Here is a 19,460-nt window from a genome sequence, read left to right as displayed (position 1 = left end):
TGACGGTCCAGGTGCCATGTTGAAATTTCAAGGTTAGCACTTAAGTGACTGAACATTGCACTAGGATACGATTATTGACGTCTTCTTCCACGACAGATACTATGTCCACCAGGGCCAGGACAAGAACAAAGCCAGTGTTTGGTGAAATCGGATCTGCTCAGAGAGACACTGTTTTATTCATGATTAAGAAACTGGTTCAGCACGTGTGGGACCAGCGGGTAGATGGAAAATCTCTGTATCTTATACTCATTTTGGCTGTGAACCAAAAACCGCTCTAAAAAATAAAGCCTATGAAAAAACGGTTCACATCTTCATATATTTTAAATTAATGAAGTCACATTTAATAATTTAATGGAGTTTAATTTTTTTAAAAAAAGAAAGTGGACTTCAGGAACATTAATATGGTCATGGCGGGGAGCGGGTAGGTTAGCCAGAGGCACGGAGACCCGGCTACCCAAGGGGGAGAGGTGAGGAGGGCTGGACCTTCAGAGCGACGACAGGTGTACAAAACATCTGTATGTCTGGGCAGAGAGAAAACAACAGAATGAACGAGGCTACTGCGCTGCCTGTGGGCCTGCAAGTGCCTTACCCGCTATCAGATTAGAACGTGCGTAATTGTCAGGGCTCACATTTCTAGAACCGGGGAGTTCATTCCATTTAAACTTCAGTTTTATTAAAAATTTTACTCCAAGAAGCAATGCCTTTGGGGAAGCCAATCCCAGTTTATTCAAATCTTAATGACTTAACTTTGTGGAGTGGAGTGATTTTTAAATTAGTGACTTCCCAACTTGACTGACCTTACGAATCACTGGTTGCTTGTTAAAAAATCCAGATTATCAGACCATCCCCTAAAAGACTGATTCAGTGGCTGAACAGGCAAGTTTGGGAAATGGTGTCTTAAGGTGCCTTGTCATTGAACAGCTTTCATTTGAAAGGGGGTTCATGCATATTCCAGTTACCAGCTTCCCACTGCCCTCACTTTTTGCTGTCTTGCAATTCCTGGATGCTTGAATGGAGTAAAACTTCCTGATAGATTTGTACCTGTTAAAAAAAAGTCAGACTTTAAGCTACTTGGCCACCAGAAGAAGACACAGCTGATCTTCTTTGTGAAAAAGAGAAGGTGTTTCTTGATCAGACACTGGCTGCAGTCAGTTGTGGCGGGTGAGCTGTCGGTGAGAGTGTGAGAAGCCAGGAAGACGAGAGCACGGCCCCGACAGTGGCCCTTCGGGAAATCCGAGAAGCGGTCAAATGTCGGAAAGTAGGTTTGCCTTCGTGCTGAAGAACACGTTGTTAACACTAAGGGTGTCTCTAGTCCAGGGGAAAAGAAGAAGCTAATTTTAATGTTTGTGCTTTTATTGTCAGGGTGGTATAGCATTAGGATGGCATCCAAGGAGCAGACAAAAAGTTGCACATCCTGTGTACCTTTAATATGATCAGACTTTAATGCAAATCAGAGCAGGGTTAAATTGTTTCTTAAACAAACTGAATAATTTTATGGGTTTCTTTCGGTATGGGCTTTTTTGGCAGGTGGGGGAGGTAATTGGGTTTGTTTATTTATTTAACAGAGGTACTGGGGACTGAACCCAGGACCTCGTGTGTGCTAAGCATGCGCTCTACCACTGAGCTATACCCTCCCCTTGAAACTGAATAATTTCAACATTGTCAGGCCACGGGGGCCAGAGTAGGTGCTCAGCAAAAATCTGCAGGGAAATACAGAAGCCAAGTCACCACAAGCATTAGGCTCAGATACACACTTCTCCCCAATAAAAGGTTCAAATTTACTTTGAAGCCACTGAAATTTATTCTGAAGCCATCTCTGCCAAATTGAAGTCGGTCAGCATGTCGCCTTCTAGCTTCTCAGCACTTTTCACCACTATCATCTGACACTTTACCCTCCCTTCTCTGCAAAGACTTCCCCTTTCTGATTTCCCCCATCTCCTTACAACCCCACTGCCTTCTGAGTTCACCCATTGTCCATCTCAGCTGCCCAAACCCCACAGAACATATACTGGCCAATCAAGGCTGTCTAATGGGTGAGCACACGTTTACTGCATAAGGTAGCGGGGCTCGTGGAGGCAGGAAGGTGATTGGACACAGAGATCAAAAACATAATCCCTGCTCTCCTGGGCTCATTGTAAAGTGGGGAGACAGACACACGAGCAAGAATATACTGCGTGAGCTAATATTGCGTTACGGTGATGGCTGCAAATAATCAAGGAAATCATGATAATCCAGACAGGAGGAGTGTGAACGTTAGTCAGCACGAGGCAGGTGTCCAGCACTGACTCCCCAGAAAGCTCTCCCCGCTGTTCCGCTAGGCTTGGCCTGCTTCTTGCGTAAGAAAATTCAGAGGAAAAAAATATATATTTCTCTTGCTGTTTCATTCAATAAACACATAAATTATGGAATTATTAATGCTGTGAGGAGGTGGATTACATAAGTTTCAAACGGAAAAAGATGGAAATATTGAGAGGAGATTGTGCGCGCGCGCGCGTGTGTGTGTGTATGAGACACAGACACAGTTTTCTAAAATCTTCAGTCATGTTTTGCTTCTTTGGCAGCTACTGAAGTCGAAGTTGAGAATTTGGAACCTGTGGGTTCAGACCTCTCCTTGGGTACCCTGGGGAGCATTTGCTTAATTTCAGAAATGCACTTTGCCTTCTCTAGTGTCTGGTTTTTTACCATGCTAACTCATTTACTATTTTGAAAACAAACAGAAGCAGCAGATCAAACTTTGGTGAAGAAGAGCGTGAACTGATCTTAGGTCCTGAAAAGGGCATCACATAGCCAATGGGCGTATTTATTTGTTACACTAATCTCTTTGCGCCCAGGAGGTGGCAGGATGAGATGGGGTCTGTTTGACTGTATTTGAAAAGGTATTTTAAAACCAGCTGTTACCTCCGTAGTCATACGCCCCTTGGTGGTTCTACTCAGAATAAGCATGCCAGATTTGTTGGCTCGTTTTGTTTCATCGAACAGTTTTAAGTGTAGTTGTGAACATTCCAATTTGTCCCCGTGGTAACCTGAGCATTTAGAACAGATGTAATTATTGCCATTTTTCACAAGTGAAAGTGGAGGAAATGAGACAATAATACAGACGGGGCTACAAACAGTGGAGGTAGGCCCTCTGTCTACACAGCGCTATGATTTCTTTTGCTTTGTGTTCTTGGAATCCTATGAAACCAGTCTTTTCTGAGACAAGCTAACTCTCCAAACTTTGTGAAGCTTCCAGGTGTCACCCTTTCCGTGAACACCAGCATCAGTGACAGCAGGTGGCACCAGCCGTGTGCCATACAATTCGAGGGCATTGCTGGGTTCCGATGCTTCCTTAAAATTTTCTTTACAGCCTTATTAAAATTAGGCTGTATTTCTTCTGATCGGATTTTTGTAACCTGTATGGTTTTGCAGACGAAAAAAAAATGGCCTGAGGTCCGTTAACCCACTGCTGACCCACAAATAGGATGAAGTAAAGAACACCTGTATTACCTTGCACTCTCTCCCAACCCTCAAGTGACCACATCATTGAAATATCGTCTGTTTTTCTAAGTATGTGGAGTTGTTTTTAATTCTAGGAACTTCTCAGCCTTTCCCTTTTCCATGTAAGTCAGAAAGCATTTGAGAATCTAGAAGACACTGCCACACTAGTGCAGCAGACATAATAGGCAGTGTTCATGTTCCACCCCAACTTCAAATGAGAGTTATTCTAATTGAAAGTTGTGTTTCTGAATAAGGTTTGGCACTTCGCACATCTCGGAGGCACAACAGTTTGTCATGGGAGCAAATCAAAAACCGCTAAGAGGATTTTTCTGCAATCAAAATAGTATGATCATGCTCGGTGCGATAAAAAAATAGGAACAAATGTACCAAATATATGGATTATAAAAAAAAATCACACTGACACATTCAGGAAGCCTAATTTTTCAAAACTGTTTTATATCAAAAGTTCAACCAAATAGATCTACCAGCTAAGAGAAACATTAAATATTTAATCAACGGTAATTTGATTGCTCTCTTAGAGAAGAGCAGAAAGACTTTGGGGTTATCAACATGGTTCTGGCATCTTTAAAAAAAAAAAGTTAGTCTGGTGCCATGGTAACCAGTTACGTGTGATCCAGGTCTTCTGGTAAGTAGAGGTGCTCAGTAATCACTCTATTAAATCTGCTTCCGGGTACCGTGTTCACTCCACCTGACAGACTAGCCATAGTTATGAGAGCACTTCAGAACTCGCTGGAACTCTCTGGAAGTCATCACCAAGTTGTTAGCTTAGACTCCAAACAGACCTTCAAAATACAGTTCATAGATTTGTTTTAGCAGCAGACGGTCAGTCTGCAAAATGTAGTTGCTTTTCTTTGTTGAGGCACTGAATAGAATTTTAAAAATTCAAAGAGTAAGTTTTCGAGATTGATGCCATAGGTTTTAACTGGACGACCCTGAATGGGTGGGCCCCCCCCCCCGCAGCACCCCGGACAAGAGCGCCTCTCAGCCCCACACCCACCGCCCGCGCCACGCTGCCGGGCGCATGCCTGGCACCAAACCCGTCAATAACTAGTCCTGAATAGATGCGTTCAGGGAATCCCTGCGAACCCACTGGAGAGGAAACAGCTGAAGATGCAGGTTGATTATATGTGATAAAATAGCAGATTGCCTTTCTGTTGAATTAATCTATCTAGGCTGGAGGCCACAGGATTCGAGTAGGGAGGCTGGTCTTAGCGGTGGAGAGCAAAGATCTCATCTGTCATGTGTGCCTTGGCAAGGTACACCCCCCGCCCCGAGCCTTGGTGTCCAGTGACAGTTCTGGATTCTGGAACTCAAGTCAGAAAGTGGAAGCTGTGTTGGGTTATTGGTGTCTCACGGCTTCTTTCTGGTCTGTTGTGTAACACACGCTGCTAGAATTCTTTTCCACTCTGACTGCCTTCAGGTGGCTAGACGACGCTATTATTGACGAGATCACACCCAAGCTGATTGGGGACCGGCCCAACACCTACACCTACACCAAGGCCTTGGGAGAGATAGTGCTGCAGCAGGAGGGCGGGAACCTCAACATCGCCATCATCAGACCCTCCATCGTGGGAGCCACCTGGCAGGAGCCGTTCCCAGTAAGCCCGCTCACCTGGATTCACGCTTTGCTCCCAAGCCATCATCCTTCCAGCCCCACGACTCCCCGGGGTCCTTTTTCTCTTCTGTTCAGTATGTGTGGCCGAATGCAGCAGATCAAACATGAACCCATTATATCAGGACAACATTTCCACATGTGGTTTAGGATTTATTCAGTGTGGTGCTTCTCCGGGAGTTACCCTGACCGTCCTAGAGTGGCGTGGAAGTCTTAAATTAGCTCATTAACTCTGGTCTCAAACTTCCCAAAGGAAATAGTTTTATGTCTTGGCCTCCCTACTATAGTTCAAATACACTGGGACGTTCTTAATGGCCAAACTGGGTTGTGTTACAACTGCCGAGTAAACAGGAGGCGCAAAGCCCACAGAGAGTCCTCCGTTTAGGAACGATCATTTCTCCCTCTGCGTACAGCGGTGTCTTTTTGAAAGTCCTTTGAATTATACCATCTTCTTTAAAGCAATTCTGTGAAGATTTCAGGCCAGATGAATTTGAGCTCCGTTAGTTACTGACAGGCAGCCTTTGAGTTGTCTCGTCTGTGACACTGGCTAATCGCACCCACCGTGGAGGGTCGATCAGAGGAGACCGTGTATGAGACGTGGGTGTGCGGTGCCCGGTCCCTGGTTGAAGGCTCAACAAATGTTAATCTCTTCAAACTTCCCTCCCATTTCACACACACATTTTGACTCACAGTGATAAAGAAACAGACATAATAAGGTCAACTGACTTGCTTACGGCTTAGGACACAAACTCAAAAGGACAGTTTTCTCTAGCTGCTCCTAAATAGAATCCTTCCTCTAACATGTAAGCAAGTTAATACAGATGTATAGATGGGTGGGTAGACAAAAGAAAGAAGGAAAAAGGAAGGAAGGAAGGAAGGAAGGAAGGAAGGAAGGAAGGAAGGAAGGAAGGAAGGAAGGAAGGAAGGAAGGGAGAAAGGAAGGGGAAGAAAGAAAAAAGGAAGAGAGGGAGGAAGGAAGGAAGGAAGAAAGATAGGAAAGAAGAAAGAAAAATAAAAAGGGAAGAAGGAAAAAAGGGAGGAAGGAAGGAAGGAAGAAAAAGAAAGACAGAGAAAGAAAGGAAGAAAGAGAAAAGAAAGAGAGAGAGAAAGAATGGATGCTATGACTCTGACAATTTTGCAGAAATGGACGTTTCCCACATGCTGTGTTTGAAATGTTCCCCTGGGAGTTAAGAGCAGGCCCGGGTGAGGAAAATGATGATTGCTAAACTGGTTAGCAGAATATGATATTAAGACAAGATCCAATTTAGGCCCGAAGATGTCATAAACAACTTGCAACCATCCCTGATTCCTGCTATGAAAAAGAAAAATGCTGGCAGAATTTTAATTCTTGTGCAAAGTGCAGAAAATATCCAGTGCTTTGTCACTGGTCTTTGCAATCTTAGAAATACTGGACTAGACAATTTTATCGGATAGGGTCTGTGTGCTCTTGTTTTAAGTTTATTAAGAGTAGCCTACAGATGTTCCAAAGTCATTATGATTTTTCTGACATGTGGAACCAATAGAGATCTTTACTCTTTTCCTTTTTTTTCAGGGTTGGATTGATAGCATCAATGGACCTTCTGGGCTCATTGTTGCGGTAGGTACACTGGTGTGGAAACAACTCCTTGGAATTTAGTGGAGGGCTAATAACAAAATGCGGGTGTTAGCTTCGCAGATGCAAAAACCGTGTTACTTTTAACTACAATTGATGCAACTTATTTCAATTTTGCTGATTGGAAAGCAGAGGCAGGACGAAATTATCTTAGTTGCTTATGGATATTATTTTCAGGAAAACAGAAGAACTGTGATATCATCAATTACTACCTAGGGGTTTTGTTTTTGGAAAGTCTTTTGAGCTTCCAGGACCATGGCTGTATTTCCCCTCAGTTAACACAAGATGGGGCTGTTTGCTCCTTTTCGCCCTTTAAACGATAGCTTGAATGAGTGCAGCGCGTTAGGGATGCAGTCAAACTTGTATCTGGAAAGATGATTAAATTTCTGAACATGTGGGTAGAAATTATATAAATACATAAAATATATCAATAACTAGTTCTTAACAGATGCGAGAGAAGAGAACTACCAATTTGAACAAATTTTTCAGATATAAAAGCTGATGAGTCTAAGAAACACTTCAACAATAATCCGCTCACAGACCAGGAGGAACATCAATCATTCCCCTGGGTCAGCAGCCCTCTGTGTGTGTTTCCCTGCGGTGGAGACGGAGCCAGTGAGCGGCGGTGCTTCGTGGTTCACACTGAAGCATTTTAAGGCCAGACCCACATCTGTACCCTTTAGGACGATGAGCAAGAGTTCAATTCTTTAAATGAGTTTAAATCTTATTAGGAATCTTATGTTTCAGACTCTGCCTCTGTTCTTAGAACTGGATCCAACGTGAACTAAAATACAAATATAAGATAGGGAATTATGATTACTCGTCAAAGACAGCGACAAGGGACCCCTGCTTTCTTTTATTTCTAGCAGTCCCTCTCTGTTCCTCACCTGCCTTCAATTCCTGCTGCTTAGTTGGGTGGGGTGAATATTTGGTAGCTTAGAACATAACTATTTTAACATGATCCCAGAGTGAGTTTTATTACATTGTTTACAAAGCTGCGTATTTATTCAAATGTTCTAGAATTTTCCAAACTGGTTTCTTGTGTCCAAAGGGAGAGAATCAGTTACAAAAAAACAGAAATTAGGAACATCAGAAAGTGCTAATTACTGAGAATTGATGTTGGAAACATGCAGGGTATAAATAATTACTTCATAAGGTTAAAAACAGGACTTTTCTTTTATTAACTGACTTATTTATTGACACGACATTTATTAACATGAATGACTCCCAATTCTTACATCTATATAATATCAGTGATCTATAATGTAAACAAAGATACTGAACAAAAAGTAAATAATGGTGGCTTTTCCCCCAAGTAATAAAAAAGTTTTTGCTAAATAGGAGAATTTCATTCATTTAAAAAAATGTTTCTTAAACTTTTAGTGTCTTGTAAGTGAGAATGCACTAGCAGAAAACAACCTCATTTAAGAAATGGTAAATTAATGGGAAATTTGGGAAATGTTAATTCTTAAAATGTCCTATGAATTAATTTTTAAGATGTGAGAACCTATTCTTGGTGTGTATTAATTCACTAAATACATTAAACCTCTCATAAATTGGAGGGATTTCACTCCCAAAAGGAATCTGAGGCCCACTATGGTCCAGGGAAATGCTGGCACTCGAGATGAACTTGATGGTGGAGACTGGATAGGGGCTGAGAGCAGTCAGCCCCAGCGCAGTAACCTAGTAAGCAGGGCATCAGTGTCAGCTGCTCTTACTAACAGCATTAGTATTACCTGCCTGATACGGACTTTCCCCCTGTTACTTACGATCTGGTTCAATGTTTCATGGCCTGTTTCCTTTGCAGGCTGGGAAGGGGTTTCTTCGATCCATAAGAGCGACTCCGATGGCTGTGGCAGATTTAATTCCAGTCGATCTCGTCATCAACCTCACCTTGGCTGTAGGATGGTACACGGCAGTTCACAGGTTTGGATGCTTAAGCTGGTTTTCGAAGATTGAATGATGAGGAGGGCGAATATGTTAGGCACCTTTCCAAAATATAGACATTTTATTGTAGAAGACCCCAAATGTGGGAGGGTGCCTGTTTCAGCATCTCACATAGTTCCAGATATGCACTGAGTTGTCTTAGAAATAACACTTAGTACTTGGTTGATCATAAAATAATAAATTCTTTAAAGCATTTAACCTTAAAATTCTTGATAACTGAAAAACACTTTTTTCTATACAGTAATCTAAAATGCAGCTTCCTTTTTTAAGGCAAATGAGGTAAAAGCGGGATGAAGCAACAGCATTTTTTTTAACTCCTCAGTTCCTAACAAATGCTAAAAGTTCAGATCTCTGTGTTGGGGGTGGGGTGGGCTATTTTCTAGCACAAAGGGAAAATAATAAATTGCTTGTATATTTGGCTTTGTTAGTAAAAAGTAAGCAGAATTAATTTTTTCTTATTTGAAGTGAGACACTTAGACGTCTTCCAACTCAGCAGGGTTCAACTTGGATTTAGGAGAAAACATGGCCTATGCATTTGCCCCCATAAAAGTGTCAAGAAGTTAGAAATTCGATCTGCTTTCTCATCATCATGCTCCCTCCCTTTGCTCCATCAATACGTCAACCTGTTTGAGATCTTGTCCCCATACGCGTGCTCACACACACACCTGCACTTCTCCTGGTCGTCTTCCATTTTGATTATTAACCCAAGGAAGGAACCAAAGATGGAAGCATTGCATAGGTTGCCTAAGTCTTAGGGATTCTTGGGGGGAAAAAAAAAAAAACCTTGTTTAAATGTTCTTCTCCCTCATCTGTATTTCATTAGCTCTCCATTTTGCTGAATTTATCTAACTATTTTCTAGACCTAAGTCAACGCTGATCTACCACTGTACATCTGGAAACCTCAATCCCTGCCACTGGGGCAAAATGGGTAAGAGCTGCCTGCAGGATGGAGGGGCGTGCCTCCTAGGTCTGCCCGCTCGCGGTGAGTGCCTGCCATGGGGGAAGTGGGCCAGGTGTGTCGTGGAGCTCAGAGACTAACGGGGGCAGAGGCAAAACACAGGTAATGGGACAAAACTCATTGCAAATTGTGAGTGGGTAAGAGTTAACTAGAATGTGCTGTGGTATGTGAAAGAGAGGGGCCAGTGGGAAAATCTGCATTAGCAATAGGAAGCCACTGGCTGAGAGATCTAAAAAATAAAGCCCAGGGAAAGTCAGCAATTATAAGCAACATCAGTAATAAAACACCCCCCCTGCTGAGCAACTGCTCTCAGGCGGACAAGCCCGCACCACCGGCTGCATGACTGGGAATGTGAAATGATCAGTGGCTGAGCAGACTTAAAAATGTCCAGTATTAGCTCATGTCATTGCATTGGTGATCATCTTTATTACCTGATGCAGTTAGCCATAAGTGTAACCTTGAAAGCATCTGGTTAAATTGAAGTAATTAATCCTGCATATAATAGAAAATTAGCTAACCAGTCTTGTACTCTCCTTTGTCAATTTCAAAGTTGATTTTTTTTTTTCTTTGTGAATATCTGAAGCTTTTAGATCATCGAGTTGTTCTTTGGCTACTAAACGGTGAAAAAACTCAAATGTACTTAATGTGTTAGAATCCGGTTTCCAAGTCAGAGCATTTTGCTGTTTTGCTCTATTTGCAAAGTTATTACTTCAGTAAAAATGAAATGATCTACCATCATCAGAGTCCCTTAGATCATATATCCAGTTATTTAGGTCATATAGCTAAATAATTCTGAGAATATTTGGAACCAAAAAGAAATCTCCTCTACCTCAATAACAAAATTAAGATAGCACTCATTAAAAAAGGTGTTAATAGAAGCAAACAAGGTCTTTTAAACTCTTAAATAAAGAGATCCTTTATGTAAATTCCATTTCTGAGATTCAAAATGGTCTTCTTCGTGCTGAAAATATTCTACTACCTGTTTTATGGAATTATATACAATATCATAGTTGAAAGTTGTCTAGCATGCTTGCTTCAGTTTACATCTGAAGCCTGGAGAGAGTGCACCCTCCATTCAGCTCATACGGGAAGCTGGATGGAGCTGCTGTCGAAGCAGAAGACAGGTGTCCTGAAGGTGCAAGGACCACCCCACTAGGGGTTCCTGAAGGTAAATATGAATCCATCCAGAAGGAAAAGACCCACGGAGCAGATGTTTCCTGAGAACCTTTTCTGTACAGGGTATACACTGTTCATACAGCTCCCAGGTAATTTTTAAGGAGGACAGCGATCATATTATGGTAATAACTGAAATCTTCATTATAATGGAATAATGAACTTAAGCATATTCTTTGCAAATTCTACATAAAGTAAAACCAAACTTGAATTCAAATGAATACTGTTTGAAAAGAAGTATTGAATTAACAAATGTACATGAAAATCTTTAAACTAGGTTTTGTATAAGTAATGATATAAAAAGAAAAAAGATTATCAAAAAAAACCCCAAAAAACTCTGGAGACAAGAGTAAACAGTGGAGTCTGACATACTCCCAGAGCAGGAGAAATAACACAGAAGTGAAAGACTGTGGTATTTAAAGTGTGTGACCTACAACCAAGGAATTCTGCTTTTATATTCTTTTACTTCAATATTTTTAAAAGTTTAAGTAAAACGTTCATTGTTCTGCAAGTAATGATCCAACCAAGGAAATAAGGCCTCCCCGAGGCTGTGTTCTGGGCTCTCAGAACAGACTAGATAACCTTCAAACTGAATGATGGATATTGTTTTCCAAACAACACTTCACTGTATTGACTAAAACTATTTCTCCAAGAAGTCATTTTAGAGTAAAGGTTTCAGGAGAGGGACCCTATTCACATCATTTGATTTTGTAAGTGACCACTTGCGCAGTAGAAAAATCTTAATATTGTTCTCGGAAATTGATTCTTGACTCTACACAGCAAATTCTTCTTACTTATTGTTTTGACCCATTGCAAACGCCATCCTCCAGAGTGGGTTTATATACTCCTAGACTTAGCACTCTTGAGTTTTTTTTTTAACGCTCCCCCGCCCCTCCCCTCTGCCCAGGATTCCAAGTCTTGGCAACCTTTGAAAAAATTCCATTTGAGAGAGCTTTTAGGAGGCCAAATGCTGACTTCACAACCAACAACATCACGACCCATTACTGGAATGCGGTCAGCCACCGGGTCCCGGCCATCATCTATGACGTCTATCTGCGGCTCACGGGAAGGAAGCCCAGGTGAGGAGCTGGGACAAGACTTTTAAGAGTGTCTCTGCATGGAAGTTGAGGGCCCCAGTCCTTAGCACTCCCATCAGCTGGGGACCAAAGGTGACAACTGAATCCTATATATATATAGATGGCAACCAAAGCAGTGAGAAGCCCCAAAGGACCTTAAAAATCCATTGTCATAATAAAGGAAGTTAAACATTAAGAAACTTGCTTGATGAAAGTCAGCAAGTATTCATCCACCTAAAAAGAAAAACACCTGAGATTCTGTGTCCAGTGGTTTGTAAATTGTTAGGTAATCTTCAAATGCATGACAGTGGTCACAGCCTCACTTACGCACACATGGGGTGACGCACGGTGACCACACTTTCATTCTCACAACAACCCAAGGAGGGCAGTCTCATCGGCCCAGTTATGCAGATGAGGAAACAGAAGCTGAGGGAAGAATTTGAAGTTGCCTCAGAGGAAGTGACGGAGAAAAGATTTGGAGAAACAGGAACTAGATGTACTGCCACCTGGAGATGAGTGAGGAGGTCCGAGGGAACGAGGTGGAGGGAAGGTGTGCTGGTGAGGCAGCTCTGGATAGAGCGGAAAGTTTAGTAAGTAGTAAAGAGGAACATGGGAGGAAGGAGCCTGATAGAAATCTTAATGTATTTTGTTTGTTAGGAAATTAGATTGTCGTGTTTGTGGGGAATGGGTAGTTTTGCTTCATGATAGGAGATTTAAGAATAATCTTTATGGTAGAAAATACTCGAATCCTTCTGGACCCTTTCCTTCCCCAAGTGTGTCTGTGTGTAATCTATGCATTTACAACCATCTATGGAAGTATGTATAGTTTTGCTTTGAGGCGTGTGTGCGTGTGTGTGTGTATGTATAAATCAATCCTACATATGTTCTTTTTCACTTATGTTCCATGAGCATCTAAGTCATTCTGCTAGCCCTGTCTTTTTCTCCCTGTTACAATGAGGCAACGAGTATCAGTGCACATGCATTTTTCTAGAATGTGCCACTAGATCTGGGGAGGATGCTGAGGGCTGGGGTTGCTGGACTGGAAGGTACGTGGGTTTTGTGACTGCCACCAGGTTACCCTAAAGGAGGGCTCTGTCAGTTTGCACGACCACAACAGCGTGTGACAGTGCGTGTCTGTTTTTCCCTCACCCTCATTAATACTTGGCAAAAGCCAATCTTTTGCACTGTCGGACTGATGACAAGGAGTGGCAGCTCTTCGTCACTCTGTGTCCCATTCCCTTGGGTGCTGGAGGGGCTGGGCTTTTCGTGGGTTTCTTGGACGTTCAAGTTTTTTCTGCTGTGAGCTGCCTGCTTCTATTTCTCATCTATTTTTCTATTGGGTTGTACTTACTAATTTATGGAAACGTGTGTCTGTAAATATATCTAGTTCGCATATCTTCTCCAAGTCAGTTTCTTATCTGGTAGCTTTGATTATGAAGCATTTTTAATACAAGGGAAGCTACATATAATGGAGGTTGTAAGTGCATGGAGTTTGGAGTCAGACTTACAGATGTAGATCCTGGCGCTACCAATTTAGCCACGTGAGCCCTGGATGACTTAAACTCTCTAAGTCCAAACTTGTAATCATACCTATTTTATAGGGTTTTACATGGGAGTACATGGAATATAATAATCACTATTATTACTAAAACAGGTTTAAAATTTTATGTGATAAAATTGCATACAATAATTTGTTTTGTAAATTGTTGTAAAGTTGGGGAGTTTATACAGCAGAGTCCTGACCACGGGATTAGAAAATGTGGTCCATATTAAGGAATGGGACACTGGGTGAGATTATAAAAGCAGAGGCTTTTTGAGGTCTGTCAAAATTGGACTGGAATTTTGACTTTGATCCTTAACTATAACATCACAGCCAGTTAATCTTTCTTAGGTTTACTTTACCAATTCATAAAAATGCAGATAAATACCTAACAGAGATGTTGTGAGAATTAGTGCAGATAATATTTTTAAAAGCACCAACACTGTGCCTAAGTGTGTAGATTATCAACAAAGGAGTTCTTTTCCCTCTAAATCTGCGCTGCAATTAACAGCTGTTTTTGGTTCACCAGATGCTAACACAGTCACCACTTCTGTCCAAAAGTTATACACTAAGACCACAAATCAATCCATTTCAAAGGAAAAATTCCAAGCACATGCAATAAAGAAGAGAAATAAGCTTTCTTACTGTCCACCTCAGAATTCAGAGAATGAACAGTATGTCTTTAAGGGGTTGGCTATCTGGCTCGGCTTTTTAAACGTTTACAACTCTTGAGAAAGAGCTGGTAGGAAAGAGAAGGAGACGTTTGGTGGTATTAAAATGCCTGATGGCACAGGTTCATCTACAGTCATCCCCTTCCCTTCATTCAATAGTTAGCACGGAAAGAAAGAAAGAAAAAAAAGAAAGAAGAGTTTAATGAGGGATTGGGAGGAAAAGGGGAGAAATAATCTTTGTATTTTTTCAAAGACAACTTGTCCTCTATCTGGATAGAGCTACGGGGAAGCGGCCATCTGTGGTGCACTGATACTTTCTCGTGTCTGATCTTTGCCTCAGGATGACCAAGGTCATGAATCGGCTTTTAAGAACCCTGTCTATGCTTGAGTATTTCGTCAACCAGAGTTGGGAGTGGAGCACGTACAACACGGAGATGCTGATGTCCGAGCTGAGTCCTGAAGACCAGAGGGTGAGTCAGCCCTGCCTTACCCACGGGAAACCCTTACTCACCCAGAGTTACAACTGTCTGACCTGGAAAGCTGATGAGTAAAGGAAGTCTACACATACATCTTTTTTCTTTTCTTTTCTTTTTTTTTTTGGCTAAGAAAATCAGGGAGTAGTTAAGAGCTCTAGGTTCCTCACCGCTGCTCTGCCGTCTTGTTTCACAGACTTCGTTTTAATCCTTTGTTCACTTTTGGCAGCTGTTACCTTTTCGACAAACCCTCACTACCTCTCTCTTTCCCCTAACCTCCGAAGCATATATGACTTCAATGAAAAATAGTGATTTTACTGCTCAGAAACTCTCTCATCCGCTGTTGGAAATCGTTCTGCATCTCCAAAGCTACACACAGTTCCTTCTTCCGTTTTTAAAGCTAACCTCCATGCCCCCGCGTTCCGGCCCAGCTGAGCCCTCCCTCCAGCAGCAGTGCCCTTTCTAACGTTTTCAGCCTTCGTCCTTATAATGATTTCTCTGGAACAGTGAAGACGTTTCTTTCTCAAGCCAGGCCTCCACCTGAATCGCTTGGTATCAGTGCCTTTTGTTTCTGTATATTAACCTTCCTTACAGGCACAAACGTCAAGTCTGGAATTCCTACGCGTTCTAAAATTCACAAATACAGAAACCTTCTATATTTTGTACGTGTCCCTAGCTGTGTTTCCTCGGGTCATCCGTTCCCTGAGTATATCCTCAGTTTTCAGTTAAGCTTTAAAAGTTTTCATTCTCTTGATTGACACTTTCCACTAAAATTTTTTAAAAGAAAAATTTTTGATTTATCGTTTACTTGCCAGCGTATAGAAGAAACCAAGTCATACTGAGCAGTAAATGTCAGATGGCTAGCTGGTCTCACCTGCTTGTTCCAACATTCCAGCCTCATAAAGCACGATTCAAATCCAAGTCCTGGAATTACTTCCCGCTGTGGAGCCGAAGGGTCATTTGCAGTCAGACACCATAAATGTTCTACTAAATACACCAGTTGAGATTTAGTGATATTTTAACCGAAATCATTGCTGACTACCTCTACACTGGACATGAGATAGAGCTGTTTTCAGAAATGCTTACATACCTTGTATAGACAAAATTCTTCTGAGCACCTGTGTTTGAAATTCATGGGTAATGATCAAACCAGCTTATTTAAAAAGAAAAACCCTCAAGTTATAAATTATTTTTTTAATTCGCTTCAAATTTCATGTAGGCTTATCTTTATTGCATTTTCTTCATGGAATTTACCTAAATAATTCAAAAGGTAAAAGCTTAGAGTTTCGTTCTTGACACTTTACAAGTACTTTAACCTAAAGTAACTAAACATTTTGTGGAAAAAAAAAAAAAGATTCAAAGCTGTAGTGGTTTAACATATGCTTTCAAAATATCTTAGCAAAGGTAACAGTCCCGAATACTTGGGTGTAATTGCTCAGCTCTGGTGTGGCTCAGAATTCAGTTGAGATATGCAATATGGGATGAGGATTCCAAACTAGGGCTTCATGGAAATCTACCTTAGAAATGTGAAATAGCATAAAAAGAAAAGCCTCTGTTCATACAGATGAGTAAGTAACATTTAGTGATACTGTGGAAAATAAACATATCCAAACAAAGCAATACATAATTGCTTTTGGAAAGCAATTCAGCTTTTGGACAAGCCTATGAAACTCTGGAACTTATTAATCTCGTCTGCCTTCTTTGTTAGTACTCCAATTTACTTCGCAAAGATTTGAGATAACTTGCAATAAATATGTTATAAAAGAACAAAACAGAAATAACACATGAAACCAGGGGAAATATGTATTAAAATATGAAATCAAGAATAAGAATTAAAAAAACAGAATATTCATTTGTAGTCTACAAGATCCCACTAAGTCACAGCAGGTAAGCAGATTTGTTCTTAAGATTTTTGGTGGCAAAGCAAAAAAGAAATAGAGTTTCATGGCATTCTTTAAGAGGAGAAAATATACTATTGTCCTAAAAGCAGCAAAGCTTTTCTTACCACTCTAAATGTTGCTGAAGGGCTTCGGTTAGTGGTACACAAAGAGACATAATGGATAACATCTCTAAAGAAAATACAGAATATAAAATCTGCTAAATTAGTCCTTAAGGCTTTGTTTTTCAAAGTTTACCTTAATAAGCATAATGCAGTAGTGACATCGCGGGGAAAAGTGCTAGGTTAAGGAGACAACACTGAAATTTAATGAAAAGGTAAAGATATATAATCTGTTTTGGTCCCTAACGCTATTTTATCACTTGAAAAAATAATTAAGCCCCATATACTTGAAACGAAATTAGCTTTCACTAAACTAACACCAGTTCCTTTAAATTTCCAAGACTTCCTAAAGGTCAAATGTTTGTGCTTGATCCACGTTTAAACGTTCTGATGTAAATGGTAATCCATATTGTCACTGCCTTTAAAATAACAGCTCAGACCTTTGAAGAGGTAAACCTAAATCTTCCAAACTGAGCATCACTAATTTATGTAAAAGAAATTTTATCAAATGGACGAAGTGATTGTCAGGCAGTGCAGTTCTGATAGTCCATACTCTCTCCTTGCCTTTCAGGTATTCAACTTCGATGTGCGCCAGCTGAACTGGTTGGAATATATTGAAAATTATGTTTTAGGAGTTAAGAAGTACTTACTGAAAGAGGATATGGCTGGGATCCCAGAAGCAAGACAACACTTAAAAAGGTAAGTATAATCAGTTAGCATTTTTCGAGCACTTATGATGTGTATCTGATTCTATACCAGACGTTAAATTTGAGTGGGGAGGAATTAATATTTTTTGAGCCTTTATACTATGTCCTGTAATACACTGTTTTCATTTAGACTTCACCACACCCCTATGAGGCAGGTATTATTTTTGTTACCCCACTTTTATCAAAGAGCTATTTAGGTTCAAAGAAGGTGAGAAGCAGGTCACACATGCTAAGTACAGGAGCCAGATTTGGACCCAACTTTCTCCGTTTCTTTTACCACATCCTGTCGTAATGTGATCTAGAGAAAGAAAACCCAAAAGGCAGGAAACCTGATTGAACTATTCAACACGGGCAGATCAGTTAACCACTCTGTAAGTCCTTCAGCTGCCTGAAATCTTTCAATAATTAATCCCTAAGGGACAAAGAATTATGGCAGTCTGGGATAATTCTGGTAGAAGCAAAGGGGTTTTAAAGCAGAGACGATAAGGATGGAAAAGTAAATTGCAGAGACAGAGGAACTTTGAATAGTAAGCTAAGAACTTCAGAACTTACCCTCCAGTGAACGAGAACCAGGGAAGACTTGTTATATACAGTAATATGATCAAAGTGTATTTAAGAAAGATTATGTTCGCTGTGTTTATAAGATAGGTTAAAGCAGAGAGGAATGAGAAAGAAACTAGTCAGGGGAATGTTGCAGAAATACGATCATTCAGAAGGAATGTGGTGGAAATGAAAAAATATTAAAATCAAAAGGCCATCAGGCTGTGCCACATACCCTGCGAGCACTTAACTGTTAGCTGGTCACAGCCAGAAAAAGATACATTTATGCTTCAAATAACATAGTTGCGTGTTTGGTACTATTTTGACTTTGGTTGTACATGTCTGTTCCCAGGCTCCGAAATATTCACTACCTCTTTAATACTGCCCTCTTCCTCATCGCCTGGCGCCTTCTCATTGCAAGATCTCAGGTGGCTCGGAATGTGTGGTTCTTCATCGTGAGCTTCTGTTACAAACTCCTCTCCTACTTTAGGGCATCCAGCAGACTCAAGGTGTAAGAACATTTGGCGACCTCCTTTTATACAGAACCTCACAGATACCTCCAAAACAGCCACTATGATTCTCAAGATTAGGAAGTAACAAATATGCCCAAACTCTTTACCTGTCGAATGCGCTGTCACGTATTCATCCTTATTTCTTAACTACATATTTTTATTTCAGTGAGAGAAGGAAAGTCATATCCTAGTCTATAATCATACATGTTTTAGGGAAAAAAATTGTTTCCAGATTGTTTACTAACACTATTCTATGCCCTCGAACATAAAACACCGAAGTTCACCCATCTTCCCATATTTGGCTTTCCTCTCCATGTGAGAAGAAATTTCAGTTCAACAAACATGGCAGAACACATGGTAGAAACTGAAATATGCTCAAGAAAAGCAGTTCTAACCTTGGAACCATTCTAGTGCATCCAGTCTAAAGGTTTAAAATCAAGATAAGTAGAGGATGGAAGATCACGGCAAGCTCACGGATGCTGTAAGAGAAGCAGTTCTCCCCCGAAGTGCCTGCTTCCGTTCTGTGTTTTACCATGGAGTTCTGGTTGAAGGCCGGGGGCATTTGAAAAGCGGGCTCACATTTAACCTCTCCCTTAGCTATACCCACCTCCGAGACATAAAAAGAATCAAGAGGTGTCAAGGTGTCAATAATCATGGATCGAGTGAGGGCTCAAGCATATTTCACTGGGACTCAGTTTATTATGCTTTTAAACAAAAATGATTCTCGTAATTTGACTTTGACAGCTATTATTTCTAAACCTTCTGAATCACCGATTTTCCTGAATCCTCTTAAGAGTTTCCCTCTTGTTCATTAAAGTCTCCAAATCCCTTATACTTAAGCTCATACTGCTCAGGCCTCAGTGAGTGACTCATGTGAGAGCAAGGTCCTGGGCTAGGATCATATAAAAACCCAGTTCCTTGATCTCTGCCACTGAGGAAAGCAAAATTTCCAATGTATTTTAAATGCTGGCTTTAGTCTTTTTCCGCATAGTGGGAGAGACTGCTCCTTCACCAGGATTTGCCAGTGTCTTGAGCACTCCAGTTGCAGAATGCCTGTACGACGTGCCGCAAGAGAGGACAGACTTCGTTCAGTGACTCTAAGCTTAGAGAATAGATGTTGTTTGTTTAAAAATATCTTATGC

General features: G+C 41.0%; 1 protein-coding gene across 7 annotated transcripts in view; it reads left to right on the top strand.

The window, feature by feature from the left end:
• Nucleotides 1–18,605, top strand: part of FAR2 (fatty acyl-CoA reductase 2) — a 121,560-nt gene extending 102,955 nt beyond the window's left edge. For all 7 annotated transcript variants that reach the window (XM_072954286.1, XM_072954283.1, XM_015235730.3 and 4 more), the window contains 8 exons: nucleotides 4,919–5,096; nucleotides 6,663–6,707; nucleotides 8,530–8,648; nucleotides 9,530–9,597; nucleotides 11,708–11,879; nucleotides 14,428–14,557; nucleotides 17,131–17,258; nucleotides 18,159–18,605. In XM_072954286.1, coding sequence (XP_072810387.1) covers nucleotides 4,919–5,096; nucleotides 6,663–6,707; nucleotides 8,530–8,648; nucleotides 9,530–9,597; nucleotides 11,708–11,879; nucleotides 14,428–14,557; nucleotides 17,131–17,258; nucleotides 18,159–18,321 — 1,003 coding nt within the window. In that variant the 3' untranslated portion in view covers nucleotides 18,322–18,605. The remainder of the gene's footprint in view (nucleotides 1–4,918; nucleotides 5,097–6,662; nucleotides 6,708–8,529; nucleotides 8,649–9,529; nucleotides 9,598–11,707; nucleotides 11,880–14,427; nucleotides 14,558–17,130; nucleotides 17,259–18,158) is intronic.
• The last annotated feature ends 855 nt before the right edge of the window (nucleotides 18,606–19,460 follow it).

Source organism: Vicugna pacos, chromosome 34 (genome assembly GCF_048564905.1).
Source record: "Vicugna pacos chromosome 34, VicPac4, whole genome shotgun sequence".
NCBI classification, from domain to species: Eukaryota; Metazoa; Chordata; class Mammalia; order Artiodactyla; family Camelidae; genus Vicugna; species Vicugna pacos.
The sequence above is the reverse complement of the archived record's forward strand: the minus strand, read 5'-3'. Positions and strand labels throughout refer to the sequence as shown.